This window comes from Ceratotherium simum, chromosome 11, assembly GCF_057802395.1.
Source record: "Ceratotherium simum simum isolate JZ-2026a chromosome 11, ASM5780239v1, whole genome shotgun sequence".
NCBI lineage: Eukaryota > Metazoa > Chordata > Mammalia > Perissodactyla > Rhinocerotidae > Ceratotherium > Ceratotherium simum.
This window is the reverse complement of record NC_141910.1, coordinates 43,072,238-43,092,798: the sequence shown is the minus strand read 5'-3', so window position 1 is coordinate 43,092,798 and position 20,561 is coordinate 43,072,238. Positions and strand designations below refer to the sequence as shown.

At 38.3% G+C, this 20,561-nt stretch overlaps 1 protein-coding gene across 1 annotated transcript in view; it reads right to left on the bottom strand.

The window, feature by feature from the left end:
- The window catches only part of CDKL4 (cyclin dependent kinase like 4), a 33,657-nt gene extending 16,118 nt beyond the window's left edge, over positions 1-17,539 (bottom strand). The window contains exons 1-3 of the mRNA XM_004436725.3: positions 17,329-17,539; positions 14,186-14,307; positions 2,872-2,944 (exon numbers count right to left, since the gene is read on the bottom strand). Of these exons, the coding sequence (XP_004436782.2) occupies positions 2,872-2,944; positions 14,186-14,307; positions 17,329-17,496 (363 nt within the window). The 5' untranslated portion in view covers positions 17,497-17,539. The remainder of the gene's footprint in view (positions 1-2,871; positions 2,945-14,185; positions 14,308-17,328) is intronic.
- Positions 17,540-20,561: the final 3,022 nt, after the last annotated feature.

Genomic DNA, 20,561 nt, shown 5'->3' with positions numbered 1-20,561 from the left:
ACCTGAAGATCTTGTTAAAATGCAGACTCTGAATCAGTAGATGTAGAACTGGCCTGAGAGTCTGCATTTCTAATGAGCTCCCAGGTGATCTCTATGAACCACACTTTGAGCAGCAAGGCCTTAATCCCTTTCTACTTTAACCTTCCCTGTCTTGGTTAGGATCACCACTCAGGAGATAAGATAGTCATGATCTGCATAGGTTGAAAGCTGTGAATCTGCAGCAAGACCATTGGGTCAGATCGCCTTTTCTATTCTTCGACAGTATCATGAAGGTTCCTTTAACAATAAGGAGAGTATAAACGTTTTAGAAGCAGTATTGTAACAGCTTATATATGACTTAGATTTTTTTCCTTTGCATGCATTTTAGCTAATAGATAAAATAAAAGGACAGATACACAAAGGCTTACCACAGCATAAGAAAATGAGATAACCAAAGTTAGAAGTAATTTCCATGTTGGAGGAGGGAAGTTTGTATGAAAAATTATCCATTTTTTAGTAGAGGTCATAGATTATCTACTGGAGGTTTTCAATATTTTAAAGCTGAAAGTACAGAACGTGTTGTTCCAAGCAGAGAAATGGTGGCAGCTGCACTGAGCTACAATAATGTTTGGGTCTGCTGGAAATAGTAAGTCACAATCAGGTAGGTAAGTACCTACCTGATTGAGTGATTGCTTCACTCATTCATCCAGTTATTCAGTAAATATTTATTGAGCACCCTTTATATAAAAAGATCCATGCTAGGCATTGAAGAGATACAAAGATAAGTAAGCCACAGACATTGCATTCAAGTTGTGGACACTGCACACAGGAAAGTGTCTGCTTATATAGGGATAAAGTACAAATGCTTATGGTAAACAGAATTTTTAAAAAATCATTTTAACTACTCATAAAACTCCTGCAGCGACCTTAGGTGAACTCTAATACCTCCCATAGCATGGGGCAAAGCAACGGAGATGTGAATTAAATTCAGCATCATCTTTAGTAAGCACTGAAAGCACAATCTGCATCATGAAAAACAGGTTTATGTATCTCGTGAACAATACTCTATACTTTATTAACAGAAAATAAAAGCTTGTGATTTATACTAACAAAAACTTCACTGCCTTTCTTAAAACTAAAGGAAGCTTCTCCTAAGTAATTGAAATTTAGTTCCATGATCTTTACTCTTTTTCAGCAATCCTAGACCACTATGATAGACATTCTGCTGGCATCAAAATTGGCCATATGGTGGTCTGTATCCTCGCCTCAGCACTGCCTCTGTGTAGGCCCCAATTCAAAAGGTCTAGAGCTATTTTTTAAAAACTATCGTTATAGCACAAGCACCCAGAAGCCAATTTAAAGAAGCTCCCACTGGTGTAAGATGGGACAATTTGCTCATCAGAGAGAACAATGATTGCAAAGGATTGAAACTCATCAGATATATAAGATCCGTAAGTTTACAATGATGTCCTACACCCCCCAAAAGCCCTTCATTGTTCACTCTTGGAGGTCACTATGACGCCAACTTATCACTCTCAGTACTGACAAATAAAGGAAATAATCACATATTTATCTTACTGTATTTTACAGTCGGCAGAGTCCATGAGGATAAGTTCTTCTCCATAGAATTCCCATTAATAAATGCAGAAGGAATAACAGAATTAGAAAATCACCATCTTTTAATCCTAATGAAATATTAGATATAGGCAGTAATCACCTATGGATGCTAAAACCATCAAGCGAAAAGGTTGACACAGAAATTGATAATGGAGGGGATCAAACTAATACCTCCTGAACCCGCTAATCTATTTCAAGATTATCCAAAGTGGGACAACCAGACATTATATGCCTCAGGATGGTGATGCCATAAGTGTATAGCACAATAAATGAAGTATTCTTGTCTAAAGAACTGAACCTGAATATGACCAAGCCTCTGGATATTAATTCCAATTTACAGGAAATACGGGTGAAAGAACAAGTTAAATCCACACAGGAAGCAATGAGCCAAAATGATTTCTATAACACAGCAGTATTGAAAGTGTGGTTCTTGGACCAGCAGCTTCAGTATCAGCTGGGAAAATGTTAGAAATGCAAATTCTCAGGCCCTACCCCAGACCTATGGAATCAGAAACTGGGGGTGGGGCCTGGCAGGCTGTGTCTTAACAAGACCTCAAGGGGATTTTGATGCATGCTTAAGTTTGAGAACTAAGGCTCTAAAAAAATTAACAATGGAAAAATTGTTTAAACAGGTAGGGGGAGGAAGACGGTTAGAGAGTAAAAGACTTAAGAGACATAAAACCAAAATAAAACCAAATGCCATAGTGCATTACACTACAGGTATCCTGAAAACTTATTTTAACCCAATTTAAAACTAATCATAGGGGGCCGGCCCCACAGCCAAGTGGTTCAAGTTTGGCTCGCTCTGCTTCGGCGGCCCAGGTTCGCAGGTTCGGATCCTGGGCGAGGACCTACTCCACTTGTCAGCCACGCTGTGGAGGCATCCCACATACAAAATAAAGGAAGATTGGCACAGATGTTAGCTCAGGGTTGGTCTTCCTCAAGCAAAAAAAAAAAAAAGGAAGAAGACTGGCAACAGATGTTAGGTAAGGGCGAATCTTCCTCACACACACACACAGAAAAAATCATAGGAATCATTAGCACTGCAGCAAAAGGAAATATTAAGTTTATACAAACTTTTAATTCATGAGGAATTAGTAATTTGATTCTTACAGAAATTGGAAAAGGGACATGAATTGCTTTCCTCATATTCTGTAACTTCCTTTTGTTTTGCTCCTCCCGTTCTCACTTTCCCTCTTCATAGACCCTTGAACTATTTAGAAAAAGAGAGTCATCATGAAGAAATGAACAAATACATTAGAAAATGTTACTTACATTATGTTTATGACAGAAATTAAGAGCTTGAAGTGTTTGCCATAATATGCTTTTGATCACTCCATCAGCAACTCTGGAGGGAAAAAAAAAAGAAAATGAAAACTCCTAGAATACAGTTTCAAGAGCAGGGGCTGGGAATAGAATTGGCATGGGTGGGGCTTGTCATAGCCAATGTGCACAGTGCAAAGGGCATCTTGGAAATGTTTTTTTTTAATGTTTTAATGAAAATTGCTTTACTATTTTTTCATTTTAGTCATTTAATTTTCTTTTGTAATTTGAAAATTTTACAACTGTAAAAATGATACATACTTATGACAAAAGTTCAAACAATATAGAAAAGTAAAGGAATAAAAAGTGTTGACTCAAACCTTGCTATCCCAAAATAATTGCGGTAACTTGCAATGGCTGTCCCTTCAGTCGTCTCTGTTTCTCCATTTTTCTCTGCATTTACTTTTTAACTTTATTAAATAAATGCATTCATATAGTTCAAAATTTTTAAAGTATAAAAGTATATCCATGAAGAATTCTCTCTCACACCTGCCTAGTTACCCATTTCTTCCTCTGCAACTTTCCCCGACTCTTTCAGAAACATTTCATGCATGGAGGTACAAATACTAATATGTTTACACATATATTTTAGTGGCTGTAGATCTTATTATATGGATGTATCATAATTTACTTAGTTAGTGCTCACTGATGAGCAATTAGGTTGACCCAATTTTTATTTCTAGAAATAATGCTTCAATGAATATCTGTAATCATCCATCTTATTGCAGTTGTGCAATTATCTTTTTAAGGTAAGTTCTAGAAGTGGGATTTCTGAGACCAATGGTAGGCACAAGTTACATTTTGATCCTGCAGGTATGAACTTCAGGTAGATCTGAGACCTAGTTTAGTAGGGAAAAAAGGCATGCTTGAAGACTCACCTTCAATTCATACACCTCATGTTGGTGGTAAACACTCAAGTGCTAGAGTTGTTTTGTAACAGTTACTTACACCTGGTAAGCAGATAGGTACATAGCTGTGGGGGCCAGGGAGAATAAGGGTCCCATGAGAATGGGAGGCTGGGAGCTTCTTGTCTTTGCAGAAGTCTCATTCCGTGTGGGAAATATTGAAAGTATTTTCCATTGGGAAATTGGGGATCTGGGTAACATATTCTGTCTGGGATTGTATACTTTGTGGAACCATCACTATAAATTATAGCAGTTACAGTCCCTTTAACTTTTTTTTTTTTTTAATTTTTTATTTTTTTTATTTTTTTTATTTTTTCCCCCGAAGCCCCAGTAGATAGTTGTATGTCATAGTCGCACTTCCTTCTAGTTGCTGTATGTGGGACGTGGCCTCAGCATGGCTGGAGAAGTGGTGTGTCGGTGCGCGCCCGGGATCCGAACCCCGGCTGCCAGCAGCGGAGTGCACACACTTAACCGCTAAGCCACGGGGCCAAACCCCCCCTTTAACTTTCTGTTGATGTCTTTCCATTGCTCACATCACTGTCTCATGATGACGCCTTCACAGTTACATACTGACAAACTACCCTCTCTAAGGAAGGTTATATCCACTTACACTCCCACCAAACACCTGTGCATTAAAATCCCTATCTCCTTAGTGTCTTACCAACCTTCGGTTTTGCCAATGTTATGTTTGCCAATCTTGGTTAAAATAAAAAGATATCTCATTTTGGTTTTCATTTGCATTGCATTAATGATTAGTGACTAATTTTCACATGACTATTGGACATTACATTTCTCCTTTTGTGTATTTCCTGCTCATGCCCCTTATCATTTTTTTGATCGGTCTGTTTAATCTTTTTAAAATTTATTTATGAAGACTCAATATATATCAGAGTCTGCACATATGCTACAAATATTTTCTCAGTGTATTGTTTATCTTTCAACATTTTTCATAGAGATGGGGTTGTCGTTTGCATATTTTCAAAATGTGAAACACAAGATTTCCTTTACTAAGTGTTTATTGTAAGGATTTTTTAATTAAAAAATTTAAAATTATCTAAAATTCCAAACACTCTCATCACTCTGTTTTAATATTCAATATTTAAATATCCAAGTTTGGATATTTAAATCATACATTTAGTTCACTTTTTAAAAACTGAACTCATCATGCAGATGTACTGGTCTTACAGAGCAGGGGGATGACCTCTGTATGACTCAGGTATGGCGCTATGACAAGACATCACCATGTGAGGTTGGGGACTATGCCAAGAAATAGCAACAAGTATATGCAGGTATTTTTTTCAGAGCAGATTCTCGATCTCAGATCACAATCATGGTGGCATGCTCTTGACATCAGTGATCTGTCAGCAGTCCTTTAACTCCAGCTCTTCCAATTGTTACTAATGTGAAAGTACCTAATTCTCAGTATTAAATCCCTTTCCACTTGAAATGTCTAGAGTGGTTTCTATTTCCTACACTGAATTCTAATATAACTTTATCCTTCTCCCCCCTTTACCTAGAGCCAAACCTGAGACAACATTGTTTAAATATTTTTTATAAAAGTCAGAAAGAATAGTATGGCCATTTTGAGCACTATGAGATCGAGTTCAAATCCCAGCTGTGCTGCTTCCCAGTTTTATAACGTTGGGCAAGTTATTTGTGCCTTCAGTTTTCCTCATGTGTAAAAACGGAACACCCCATAAATTTGTTGAGAAGTCTTATTATCCCTTAAGAGTCCAGGTTTTAACATCTACATAGGTTCAGGAGGTGAAGGTCTGAGATCAGATAAGGCCAGTAGACGGGACTGAGACTGTACAAAGCAAAAAGAGCCCCCAAAGAACAGCAAGAGGCCCTGAGGTGAGAAAGAATGGGAGTGCGGGAGACACAATAGGGAGGCCAGCGTGGCCAAAGCATGAGTGAAGAAGATGGCGAGGCCGGCAGGGGCCAAACCACGGAGGGCCTTACAAATCTTGGCAAGAAACTTGGATTTTATTCTAAGTACAAAGAGAAGTCATTGAAAGGACTCAAGAGGACAAGACATAATATGAAGAATGGATCTGGGGGCAAAGTGGATACAGAGAGATTAATTAGGAGGCTAATTTAATAATCCAGGTGAGATTTGGTGATTCAGATTAGGGCAGTAGTGGTGGAGGGAAGGGAAATGGACTTCAGTCCTTGGGAGGTAATGGGTAGAGTAACACATGGCCCTATTCATGTGGAAACAATGCTGGCTGGCCCTAAGTACTACAGGTGCAGGGGACCAGGTTCTGGAACTGGGAAACCAGGCAGGCATGAGGGTTCAGAAACTGGCGGAACCCTGATTACTAGTGTTAATAACACAGAATCAGGCATGAAATAATGTCATAGGAAAGTCCCGAGCTATTGCTATGGAAGAGGAGTGTTTAATGGCATCTCACAGGAAGTGTCACAGCCCTGTGCAAAACAGAATCCTTAGTTAGCTCAGATTCCAAGAAGGCAGATTCCATCTTAGGCAAAACAAAGTTTATATACAAAGTAACAACAACAAACAAATACCACTGATCTTACAAACAGAAGATAGTTATCAAAGAGAATACAGACTCACACAGTGCCCATTCCAGAAAGATAGAGCATTGCAACATTATTCAGCCACAGGCAACACTCTTCAAAGCATTTTGGAGTGAAATAAAACCTTCTGTAGAAATCTACTGATACTCAACATTTAAATACTATACTTTGAGTGAGCGCAAAAACAAATACTTAAAGTAATAATGAAGGCCTAAAAGCAGAAACTAGACATCTTAGTTCAAGATTGAATGGGTTTGTAAGGGTAACATGATCAGGGACTCTGGATTGCTCGGAGACAGCCCTCTCAACCACTCCAGGGACTCTCGATGCTGACATGAGAACTCACTGTCTTTGTTTTAGTTTGTTATATAACTTAATATGGAAAACGATTTCATTATCATTACCCAAGATGAACTGAGTCCTTCTCAGTTAATCCTTGCTTTCCTAGAAGAAAATCCAAACTTGTCACTACGGCCTACCAGCCTTTTAATGATTTCACTTCTAGGAACTTCTCCACCTTTATCTCCTACCACATCCCCACAGCCACTCCAATCCAGCCCACTAGTTTCTGCTATTTCCTGAATATGCCGGGCTTGTTTACACCTCCAAATCTTTGTGTTTATTGTTCCTCCTACTCCCCTCCCTAGGCATTCTCTAATTCCTCAGTGTGCTTTACTTTTCTTCAAAGACTTGTAATTCTGCAAGGACTTTATCTTGTCCATTACTGAAGTTCCAGGGCCTAGAGCAGTACTTAGTACCTAATAGGTGCTCAACTAAGCTTGTTTCTCGGGCACTCTCAGAAATTTTATAAACTAATACCCTGTAATAAATACCTTTTTGCTTAAACTAGCTAGAGTGAATTCTGTTGTTGAATCCTGACCAGCTCAAAATATGATACCAGAAGTGCATGTGGGAAACCAACTCAAGGCCTTGGGAATCTAGGGTTGGCTATCTGGTTTAGGTGGGTCTGAAGTCAGGAGGATCTAGTTACCCTTAGAGGCTGGAACACTGGTAAACATTCCAGTGATGGACCCACTGATGAAACAAGTATTTAAATAACCACTTGCGGTCATCTGGAATAAAATGCCTATTCAAGGCAAAGCTTTGCTGGACTGAATGTGATAGAACAATATGAGAATATATGGGAAAGTAATAAAAGAAAAGTGGAGTGGGCTGGCTGTTTCTCACTTCACCGTAAAAATTAAAGGAAAAAAAGGTCAAGTTTAGGGCTTTAATATCGTGGCACAGTTAGGAAACCAGGAGTTTCAATGGTTGCTCTAAAAGAACCTTTTATTTCTTATATCTGTAGGACTCACTCTATGGACCCAGTGGGACCACCATGAGGTGACTGAAAAATCAGACACTGAGACTAATCCTGCACAGTGCTAAATGACAACGTGGATTGAATTTATATGAGGTTAACTAATTTCCCAGTTAATTAACTGAGAAAGAGATATACTTCAACTGAAATGTGACATTTGGGAGTACTCGTATAACTAGGAGCACCCCAACTTCCCATCAAATGTACCTTCTCATGTGAAGTAGCCCCCAAACTTGTTTGATGAGGCTGGTTTTGCCTTGTTGAGGACCCTCTAATGATCTCACTTGAGGCAGCTGCACTGCATGGGAATGCCAGTTCTTCTCCAGGCTCTTCTCCCTACTACCTCTCAAGGTCTCCAAACCTTAACTAAAGTCAGATCCCAGCATGTCCCAGGGAGCCCATTACCAAGTCAAACAGAGGAAAAGATTTACACAGCACAAATAACTATAAAATTTTGCTAATTTATAAGTGGGGAATGCATGTGGAAATGGATTGCATAGGCGTAGGACCAGAGAGGAAGAAACACAATTTTAGATTGGGCTGATTATAATAATATGGGCGCACACATTAGCGACTCTGGTTTCAACAGACTACCTGCAGCAGCTACGAGTGATTCTAGTTGATTGCTGAATTGATTGATTGAAATCTGGACTAAATGGTTGCCTATGCCAAATGAAGCTGAAATGCCAGAAATTCATTAGTAAAATGAGGAGGAAGAAATCCAAAGATTTGAGAAGACAAGAGTGTTGGAGAGGATTGCAACATGCTCATATACTTCCCAACTATTTAATGGCAGCACTAATCTATGCTCTTCCCCAAATATGCAGTATCGCTTTCAGTTTTCTATTTTGGTAAAGAAGCAGTGTGCCAGACACTTCTACTAGGCTCCTCCTACCATAATAGCCTTTATTCCTTGGAACAGAGCCAACTGGCTCTTCTTCCTTTTGCTAGTATATCTACTTCAACTATCCAGTTAGGAAATGGGGAAATAACCCCAAGGATGGATTCGTGGACCTACTAGGACTACCATAAGATGAATTCAAGTCAAAATTTCATTTGCCACCTGACTCTCATTATACTTTCCATCTTCTCCAAAACCGGTGAACCACAGTGGTTTTCAAGTCACTGGTGATTGGCTTTACTTCAGAGCATTGTCCAGTAATTCCTGAAAGATTGGGTAATTCTCTGTTCCCAGTGCACAATGCTGGTAAATGGCCACTGGCTATTTTGGGGTAGGCTAAGAGGAATAATTGAGTACATATATGTGATGTTATCACAGGGCTATTCCTCAAGGATAGCTGTCTCCCCTTCATTCGTGAGGCCCTGGGTCTGTGAACTGGCTATTGTGGTGACTCAAGCCAGGTGACTCAAGTCACTAGTTTCTAGAACAAATAGAAACTTAGTGATCTGCCCCTCTGTTTCGGTTTGAGAGCACCTACGGTCAGATTAAACAATTCTGATCATCACTGTGGCCCTGTTGCCTATTAGAGTAACTTCTGGAAGCGAAGTACTACTACTTAGCCTCTGTCATCCAGGAATAGCAACATCCCCACTGAAATCAGGAAGCCATTCAAAGGAAGGACCTCCCTACTTCATCATCTCGGACATAGCTACTCTATCGCTGTTTAGAACACTGGTGATCTCCTCACTATTGAATTTCTTAATACTCATAATTCACTGCCATCCCTCCACCAACCCACACCCATAGCCTTATGGAAAATTTTCTATGATCGGTTAACTGAGAAAGAAATTCAAGCTTTTTATCTCTCAATTATATACCAATAAAGCTGAAATTAAAAAAAAAGAAATTGAATGGGCCTGGCCCAGTGGCACAGTGGTTAAGTTCATGCGCTCTGCTTTGGTGGCCCAGGGTTCGCAGGTTTGGGTCCTGGGCGTGGAGCTATGCACCGCTTATCAAGCTGTGCTGTGACAGGCATCCCACACATAAAGCAGAGGAAGATGGGCATGGATGTTAGCCCAGGGCCAATCTTTCTCACCAAAAAAAAAAAAAAAAAGAAAGAAAGAAAAATAGAAAGAAAGAAATTGAAGCCTGATTTAAAGATGTACATGATGTGCTGTTGCCAGCCAGAAGTGGAGAGCTATCATTTTATAAACTCATGTAGTAGTTTTATAACACGATAATCATTTATAATTGTTCCTTAGTATCTGATTCCTCATTAGATTTTAAGCTTCTTGAAGGCAAAATTATTCCATTATATATAGTGCAATGACAGTGAAGGGAAATCTTTCCTGTTGGCAGGGTGGTAATTCCTGTCACATTACCAATTAATTTACCTATTGTATCTACTGTAGAACAGAGCGTTTGTAGAACAGAGAAGGATCTTAGAGAATGGGAATAGATTATTTTACGTTTAATCAGATGATGCCAGTTGCAGTTTCTTTACATACATGCAGTAAATCTGACACAGTCTCAGTGCTTAGTATGCAGCTATTGATCTAACAAATGCTTTTTTCTCTACCCAAAATGTAGAGGACACGAGAAGCTTTCATCTGGCAGGGGAAGTAGTACACTGTCACCATCTCACTTCAGTGTTACATCAACTCTTCTTTATGATATAATTTAGTCCTTGGGTCTCTTAATCATCTCACCATCCCACAGCTCACCCTACACATCTACTATATTGATCATCTCATATCTGCACACCAGTTATTTTTCCCAACTCCATGAAGTTACCCTAATAAACAATGGTCAGATAGCTTGGTATGTATGCTGTCTGGTTGTTTACCTCTATTTGCTCTTCACTGGGTTTATACTCCCTTGGCTGATATTTAAGTAGGTTTTAGGAAGGGAGTGGAAGTAGATGAATGTTTTTAATTCGTCGTTGTTATCTGGAAGTACCCAGTATTTCATAAAAGAACTACATACGGTGCATTGTTCCTATTTGCATTCCCCTATGTAGATCCAAGCTTCAGGGCTGACCAAAAGCACTTGTATACCCTGGCATTGCTAAATACATTTGTAAAACTTAAAGAGTGAAAAGTAGGGTATCCTCGTGGTTGCTAAATACATGCGCAGTTGCCTGACTATGCCTTGCTCTTTCTTGCATCTGTGCATTACTCCAAGATTGTCCACCTGGCTAACTCTTCTCCTTTTCAAAGTCTCAGCCCAAATCCTTCCTCTTCTGCAGAAACTTCCCTGATTCCTCAGGACCATAGATGTTGGAGCTGCTTCTCTTGTGTATCCTCTGCACCAACATTAACCCAATCAACACGGTCATTTGTAATTTCTATTTTGATTTATCTGTCTCTTCATTAGATTTTAAGCTTCTTGAGGGCAGGATTGTGCTCTTATATCTTTGTCACCAGCGAAAGTGCTCAACAAAATATTTCTGAAGTAAATGAGTGAAAGAATGCTGCAGACTGAGGAAGCTATTAAGATGAATTAGGTATGAATTAGGTATGAATTCTACATTCAAAAAACTTACAGCCCAGTAAGAGAGAGAGATTATGCACAAAAAAACATATAAGGTAGTAAGTGCCAAGTACCATAACAGGGATAAAAATAAAATTCTATGGGTATTCTATTTCCTCAAATGGAGGAATCTCAGAGATGAATCTCTAGGATTTCATATTTTAAAGATTATGATAGAGACAGGGAAAGTGGAAAAGGTTAGAATATTCTAGGTCAAAGGAAGACCATGAGCTAAGTCCTACAGGCAGGAAAGCTTAGGGTGCACAGAAGGAAGAGAAAGATGTTCAGTTCAATTAAACTGGTACGTGCAGTGTATGTATTGTATTTTTATTTATTTTTTATTTTTTAATTTTTGGTGAGGAAGATTAGCCCTGAGCCAACATCTGTTGCCAATCCTCCTCTTTCTGCTGAGGAAGATTGGCCCTGGGCTAACATCTGTGCCCATCTTCCTCTACTTTATATGTGGGACGCTGCCACAGCATGGCTTGACAAGCAGTGTGTAGGTCCGCATCCAGGATCTGAACTTGCATACCCTGGGCCTCTGAAGCAAAGTGCATGAACTTAACCACTACGCCACCAGGCCGGCCCTAAAATGTATTTTTATTTTGAGGGTCTTGGAGGATACATGAAGTATAAATTTCTAATTTTATGAAAATGTATGTTAATTTATAAACTAATTTATAGGATGGCTGAACACATCTATCCTCTAAGCCAACACACAAAACTCTATTTAGCTCATAATAAAGTTGAACTATGAATTAATTCATTATTTTAACTTTTAAAAATTAATTTTTATTTTAAAAGTAAAATATGTGAATTCACTAGAATATTGGGAAAATTCAAAATAAATTTTCAGTTACACTGAACATTCTACTTTGTAACCTCATTTTTGCACATACCATTCCATGAACATTTCCCCAGGACATTAACCTCTCTTCTACAGCTTGCTTTTTAATGGGCTGGATGCATAGTGTTCCACTGTATGGATATATCAAAGTGCATTTAACCAAATCTTTACTACTGAAAAATTAGATTAGTTCCAATTTTTTTTTGTTGTTAATGATGTGTTGAACATTCTTATGCATAACTTTTTGCACCTATCTGATTATTTTCTTAACACAAATTTCTCTAAATGGAATTTCTTGGTCAAAAGGATGAAAACAGTTTAAAAGGTTTTTGTACATACTGTCAAACTGCCCTCCTAATTATACACTCTCCAGCTGATTCCCTGACTTTAACAATACTGCATATATTGATTTTTGAAAAATCTTTGCCAATTTGATAGGTGGGAAATGTTACCTTATTTTGAAAATTTGATTGTCTTTGATTAATAGAGAGGATAAACATTTTTTCATAGGTGTATTGGTCATTTTCCCCCCCCTTTTTTTATGATTTGTTTTTCACATCCACTAGATGTAAGTTCCAGAAGGTTAGGCAACTTTTTTTGTGTTTTGTTCACTGCTGTATCCTCAGCACCTAGCTTGGCACAGCAGAAAGAGTTCACTAAATTTTTTTTGAATGAATATATTCTCTAACTGGGTATTAATCTTTTTTAAAATTTGACTTGCAAAATCTTCAAATGTAGATATGAAATTATATTAATTCTTCATCTGGCAAATAATTTACCCAATTTGCCACTACTTTTTAAATTTTGTTTTTGGTACTTTTTGTCAAAGGGAATCTCTCAAACTAGTAATGATTTAATATTTGGCAGTTCAAGTTCCCTTTCTTCTTTTTAAAAAATTTATTGATTTAGTCTAATTTTTTCAAGTTAATAAAAAAATCCCATTGGCATTTTGATTAGATTTTTATGTAATAAATAAATAAATCAGGGAGGCAGTATCTTTGTAATTATGAATATTTCCATCTAGAAATATACTTTTTTTAAATAAAATCTTTTATGTACCTCAGTTAAGTTTTGTAGTTGTCTTTATGTAGAGTCTGAACAATTCTTTTTATCTTTATTCCTCAACTTTTTTGTTGTTGTTGATATTTGATTGGGATCCTTCTCCACTAGATTTTCTAAAGTGCTGACTGATACAGAAGCTGTTAATTTTTGTTTGTGGAATTCAGAGTGCTATAGTCATTATATGAATTCCATTAGTTTTAATAACTTTAGGCAATTCTTTTAGATTTTATAGAATAATATAATGCAAATAATGACAATTTAATCTTGTTTCCAAAAGTTATATATTCTACTTGTTTTTCTTATTACATTACATTGGCTAGAGCTCTCAGAACAATGTTACATTATGGTGGTGACAACTGACATCCTTGTCTTCTCACTTTAATGGGGGTTCCTTTAGATTTTTTCGTGTCTCTGTGCTAAGAAAGTATTTTAATCCTAGTCTGCTAAGGTCTTTTTAATAATCAGAAAAGGATGTTGAGGGGCCGGCCCCGTGGCGTAGCAGTTAAGCGCTCGCACTCCGCTGCTGGTGGCCCCGGTTCGGATCCCGGGCGTGCACCGACGGTTCGGATCCCGGGCGTGCACCGACACACCGCTTGTCAGGCCATGCTGTGGCAGCGTCTCGTATAAAGTAGAGGAAGATGGGCACGGATGTTAGCTCAGGGCCCGTCTTCCTCAGCAAAACGAGGAGGATTGGCATGGATGTTAGCTCAGGGCTGATCTTCCTCACACACACACACACAAATATATATATATATATAAGAAAAGGATGTTGAATTTATCAACCACCTTTTCAAATTTTATCAACTATATGTATTTTTTTCTCCTTTAACCTATTAGTGAATTATATGAATAGATTTCCTAATACTGAACCATGGTTCATTCCTTGAATTCAGACAATCCAATATATAATTTAGCCTCAAAATGAATTGTGAATTATATTTGCAGTAGATTTGTCTTCCTAATTATTATTACTCTAGGATAATATTCATTTGCCCTTTGAGCATATGAGAACAGAGATTGGAGAGGGGTAGCCAATCGATGCATCTGGGTAGAAAGGGGAACCGTGGCTCAGATTAGAAAGTTGCCATAGTTAATCCCACATATAATGAAACTGGGAACTGGCCACACAGGGCTTTAGTTTCTAGATTACTTACCCATTTGGGTTTCTTTCCAGCTCATTTAAAAGTGTGTGATCACAGTATTCAAAAACTAAGTGCATTTTCCTTTTTCTCCTGAACACCTCAATGAGATTCACAAGGTTTGGGTGTTTTAATTGCTGCAAAGGAATTGAAATAAAAGTTTGGTGATTTGTTTCTCATAATAACTTCTCCCCAGATCCCTTACAATTTTAAGAACAGAAGGCCTTGCTTATCATTCTCTATGTACCTTTTGTGGAGAATTTTATTACAGTTACTCACAAGAGAAACTACTCTTAGTAAGAATCATAGAATCTTAAAGTTGAAAGAAAAATTTAAGAATTCATCTAATGTACCCATAATAGATGGCAACTGAGCTGCTTGAATCTCTCTGGAGATAGCAAATAAAGTACACAATTTAAAATACAAGCAGTACAGCCAAAAATACTTTATGCATTTCGTGGAAATTCTGCATATTCAAGTCATAAAATAACCTGAACACAAAACTGAGGAAATGGAATTATTGAGTAAAAGGCTTTTAATATAAAACATCATCAATACCCGTTTAGCTTACATATTGCCGTGGATTTAATGTAAATGTCAGCTGGAGTTAAACCCAGCCTGGATTTTCACGTTGGCTCAGAAACACTAGATCCCAGTCCTCAATTCTGACAAAACTGCCTATTCTAGGAGTCCCCACAGTGAGTCTGTGTTTTTAATTTTTTTATCACATTTTCAGTTCTGTTCTTTGATTCCGTTGTTCTCTCTTATGCTTGGATGTTTTATGTGTTAAATTCTATTCCCAAACTGAAGCACTTCACAAGACAGCCTCTGTTTAATGTTGTAAACCAAAGGAAAAAGCCTGATTAAGTAAGATGATCCATCACTGGAGTAAATATATAATTTATCATCCAAACCAGGGCAGTGAGTATAAGCCAGGACTGTCCCAAACAAACTGGCCCATATGGTCACCCTTACTACAGGTAAGGAGACCGCATAATTTTGCACACATACCAGGACCCTTTTGAAAGAGGATGCTAACCAGACGGGACACTGGGACAAGAGCTATAAATGAGGACAGCTGATCACTCCCACTTATAACTCATCTTCCCCGTTGTTCTCCCAGTACAGTAGACAAACCGGCTTTCCAAATCCTATTCCATTTACTCAGGAAGATACATAAAGAGAGAGAACACAGTAGTCTGCATATAGTGGAAGCTCAAGAAATATTTTGCAGGCCCAGTGAGAGTCTTAAGAACAGGGGCTTATATAGCATCCTGTACCTCAGTATCTGTAAGCACGGCTTGATCAAAAAAGTAGAACAAGAAACATCACCCTATGACTGTGTGCCTGCTGCTCAACAGTTTGGGGAAAGGGAATCCATTATACATTGAAAATGTGCCCAGAGCACCAAATCAAAGTGCTTTCCATGTGCTCCATTGCCTAAACATGGCAGGAGGGCAAACAGCAGAGGAAACAGGTTCCAGAGGTGAGCCAGCCGCTCTGTGCTGCAGCAAACACTGCAGAATGGAAGCAAAACGGCGTCTCTACCAGGAGAGTAAGGGATCCACAGATGCTATAGCTGGATGCAATGTCAAGGTTTAACCTGGTCAAATCTGTCTCTGGGTGGATCAGCAACTTATATCTCCTTTGCAAATGAAATTAACTTAGCCAGAAAAACAGAGACTGTCTAAAGTAATACAGGCAGTAAGGGCTTGGCGGGGTGGAGAATCATATCAAATTTAAATAATAGGAAGATGTGAGGAAAGTAAGGTAGATTTATCCGGGAAGGAATCTGTTCAGGGCACGCATGGGTGTAATATACCAAAAGCAGGAAAGATGTACATTCTGAGAGCCATCACCAGAGACCAAGCTGAGCTGGAATCTGGCTACTTTTTACCTTCAACTTCATTCTCAAATTGGGGCACTTGTATGTAACCCAGGAGGTACTACCTGAGTATTAACTTTACTTGAAGACTTGGGGGGAGCGGGGAATAAAAAGCATTTTTTATTAGAAAACAAACCATTGCCTGGTTCAGACACACCCTGGAGCTCAGCTCTGTGACAGGTTGGCTGTCTCACTAGCGCTCTCTGCTGGCTAAGAGGTAACAGTAAACTTTTTTATCATGATGGATGTGCTCTTGAAAACTCCATGTATATCATATTACAGTTTAAACAAAACACTAGAACTTATTAGTTGAGGAAACCTGCTACAAACAATACTTGAAAAGGACAGACAATATGATAATTATTATGTTCCCTTATAAACTGGATTGCTGGGGTCCTAAAAACAGATGACACATGTCAAAAGCAAAGGTCAGCTGTGAGTTCTTGAGGAAATCACAGAATTTTGCTACTCAAAATGTGGTCCACGAACCAGCAGCTTCTGTGCCATCTGGGAGTTCGTTAGAAATGCAGAATTTCGCCTCACTCTACTCCTCCGACTCAGAATCTGCATTTCAACAAGGTCCCCAGGGGATTCCAATGCACATTAATGTTTGAGAAGCACTGCCCCACACCTCAGTTTCCTCTCTGATAAAATAAGGGTGCTGGATGAGAAGCATCTCTAAGGTCTCTCATGGCTCTAAAACTGTAAGATTTTTAGGATAGAAAAAAATTTACATTGAGAACTTATGATTCTTACGTGTCAAATCCTATCAGAGCAAAAACAACTATAACCAAAGCTTTGTGCAAAATGTGTATACATACCTGGGGGGGATATTCAAATGGGTCTAAGAACCTGTGGAGTGCAGGCAGGATCAATCCATATTGATGCCTACAGGGGCACCTGCGCAGTCCTGGGGGCCCCTCTGCCAGGAAATGCTCTTTTAGTTGCTGGTTGCTGGGGGGGTGGGGGTGGGGTTGCAGGGGAGGGAAGGCCAGGGCTGGGGAGGGGAATGAGGGGACTTAGGACAGTGGATCTTTACCAACCAGACTGGAAGTACTTCAATATTTTAATAATCTATAGCTGTACTCATAATAGCTAAACATCAGACTGGCCAAAGTCCAAAGTGATGATCAATTTATTTCCAAAGTTGCTGATAACAAAGGAATTTAAGTCCAATGAAAAGAAATATGTCACTGGAAAATTCTTTGTAATTTTGGCACACATATTTCACCCAATACCATAAATTACAGATCTATAGAGAAAGTTAACCTACCTTCAACATACGTATTTCTCTTAGTGCTATTTTCTTAACAACAGGATCATCTTCAGATTCCACAAATTTTTTAATAGCTACCACTTGTCCAGAGGTTTTGTTTCTGCATTTGAACACAACCCCATAAGACCCTTCTCCAATCTTAGCTAATTTTTCATACTTTTCCATTACAGTTGAAGTGACTTAAATTACTGTATTGATTGACTTGCAGTACAATGTTGCACCTGGAAAATAAGATGACTCAGCTTAATCAAGTTATCAAGGACAACGTTTTCATAGTTTATTATACAAAACCAATTTGCCTGGGATGACACAGGTTGATTTCCATCGATTAATTTTAAAAACACCTTAAAATATTTGGATGTTATTTTGTTAGTTTAGTTCAGTCCTATGCAGTTCTTCCGGCGACTACAAAGATTCCATATATTATTTCTTATAATGGGCCTGTGTTTACTTCAGTTGAATTAAAAGAATTTGTGGAAAGGAACCTTATCCAATCTATTGTTTTCATTATCCTCAAGTAAATGATTAAAATATGATGCTGTAAAATCCAGCTGAAGGAACACTGCATACTCTTGAATATGGTGTTTATCTTTTCCCTCCTAACCCATTTGAGTACTGCAGAGACTTGGAAGAGCTGAGAACAAGACAGAGCTCAAAGTGCTATACTTCCACCTGGTGGAGAGAAGAAAGAGGAAATGTGGGCCGTTGAACTAGAGCCTCATTTATTGCTCCTAGCTTTTACACATATGAAGGAACGGATCCTTAAATTCTTAGCTCCAGAAGAAAATGATAAAGCACAAAAAAGAAGGCAGATTTCTCTAATTCTTCACAAATGCTTTCCTATCTATAGTGTGATTTCTATGGAAATACTGGGTTTAATCTTTCTGTCTTGTGTCACCCACTTGTGAATTTTCGTGGTGACTGGATTACATGTTAAACAACAAATAATGCCAACGTAAATCAATCTAGGAATTAAAAATGTAAAAATTCTAATTAGTTTAAAAAATTCCACCCCACTTTATCCAGCAGAATCTTATTACTATACTCTAATAGTAAGATTAATAGCGAATGGGCTGGCCTCATGGCATAGCGTTGAGTGTGCGCGCTCTGCTGCTGGTGGCCCGGGGTTGGGATCCCGGGCTTGCACTGACGCACCGCTTGTCAGGCCACACTGAGGCGGTGTCCCACATAAAGTGGAGGAAGATGGGCACGGATATTAGCTCAGGGCCAGTCTTCCTCAGCAAAAAGAGGAGGAATGGCATGGATGTTGGCTCAGGGCTGATCTTCCTCACCAGAAAAAAAAAGAATAATAGCTAACACTTACTAACACTGTTCTATGCAAATTACATAAAATCTGCATAAATAGCCTAATAAGTAGGTGTTATTTTTATGCAGTTACACAGATAAGAAAACTGACGCACAGTGACGTTAGGATGGAATTAGAATCCAGGCAGTTGGGTTCCAGAGACCACCATTTGAATCACTACCCTATACTGCCTTTCAGTTAATTCAAAAGAATGCACAATTTGAAGAACCACTTTATCTAGGTCTTAGTATTAACAAAATGTCAAGTGCAAGATTGACTACTCTTAAAATTTCTCATGTTTTAAATGAGTATACATTTTTTTTACTTCACTAATATTCAGTCTTTTTCATCTACAGATTCTCTCAATGGAGAAAGCAATCATCTATTCTCCCTACCCACCATAAAAATACACAACTAGGAAAAGTTTACCTGGTAAATGCCTACTACCATACTATTTTACAATGCTATTTTTTTTTTTTTAAGATTCTATTCTCTTTCTTATTAAAGGGAGAAAACTTAAGCATACACACTCAAGTAACATGGAAAATTCATCATAGATTATATTCTGAAAACTCTATTAATTATGCTGTATTTTTACATAAGCATTACTATCTTAAAGGTATTTAGATATAAGCATGCATATGTTTGTTCTTTAGCCTAGTAACAGGTGACTGGGAAGAGGAGAGAAGAAACTAGGAATTTTCTTTAGAAAGTTACTGGTATAGAACTTTGTAGATTTATGAATTTAACCTACTTGATAAGCACTATGGTAACTGAGGGAAATTATGAATATGCCAAAAAGCTTAATTTTTTGGCATATTTGTTATTTTCTTATTTCCCTCTAGGTAGGTGATTTGATATATTGATCTATAATTTTCCTTTTTTTCAACAAGTTCAATCATGATGGATTCCTCAGACTAATACTTATCTCTCAGTCACATCAACCAAACTGCTGGATACAATAAAACAAAGCACCAGAAAATAGTACTTTACCTGGTAACCTCTCAATATTATCTGTTTTCTAAAGCCCTTAAATGTTCATGGAAGATGAATCTGGGTATGCAGGAGTTAGGACATGGCAGGAATTCCACAAAGGAATTTACGGCTCTAATTCCAGCTTACTAGGACTCTATCAGAGTTTGTAGAAGCTGTAATTCCTAATCTCTTACCTGAGGTCTAGACCAGCTATTTAACTGCTTGATGAACATCTCTGCACAAATGGACAGGATCATCTCAAAATCAGTATGTTCTAAACCAAATGCCTTCTTTCTATCCTCTACCCTTACACAAAGTTCACAAACCTGCTCCACATGACACCTAAATGGCTTTCAAGATACGTATGGTGGAGAACTTTGAGGTAGCCAAGGACAATGCCTAAATCTAATCTCTCTTCATATATCCTTCACAAAGCTATAGAAATCAGAACAACAAAACCACATAAATCCAATGCCTTCAACATCACAAGAAGCCAGAGGAATCTATAAACTTAAATAGAAAACTAAACCCCAAATTCTGGAAGAGATATCTCTTGAGCTCCCACTATAAGCCTTTGCAGAAAGCAAAGATAGGAGTGGGGTGGGATCTGGAAAAACTGTAAAGAAGAGAGCAGAGAAAAAGAAGGGCCTAAGACAGACTTAAAATTGCCCCTCAGAAGAGAAAATACATTATAAGTGCAAAAATACTGAAAGAGCGTCCTGGTAGATCTGAGCATTCATTACAGGGAAGGGACTTAAAAGTACCTAGGTATTGAGGAGGCATTGGTCAGTATGGCACTACTCTACTGGAGACTGAATAGTGAAGGGAAAAAGAAGCAAGGGGGATAAATTTGCAACCCTGCAAGACAAAAGAAAATCCGCAAACTGAAGGTCATGCAAACACTTCCCTCACCACTAAGGAAAAAAAGGGCTATTCATTAAAGAAACTG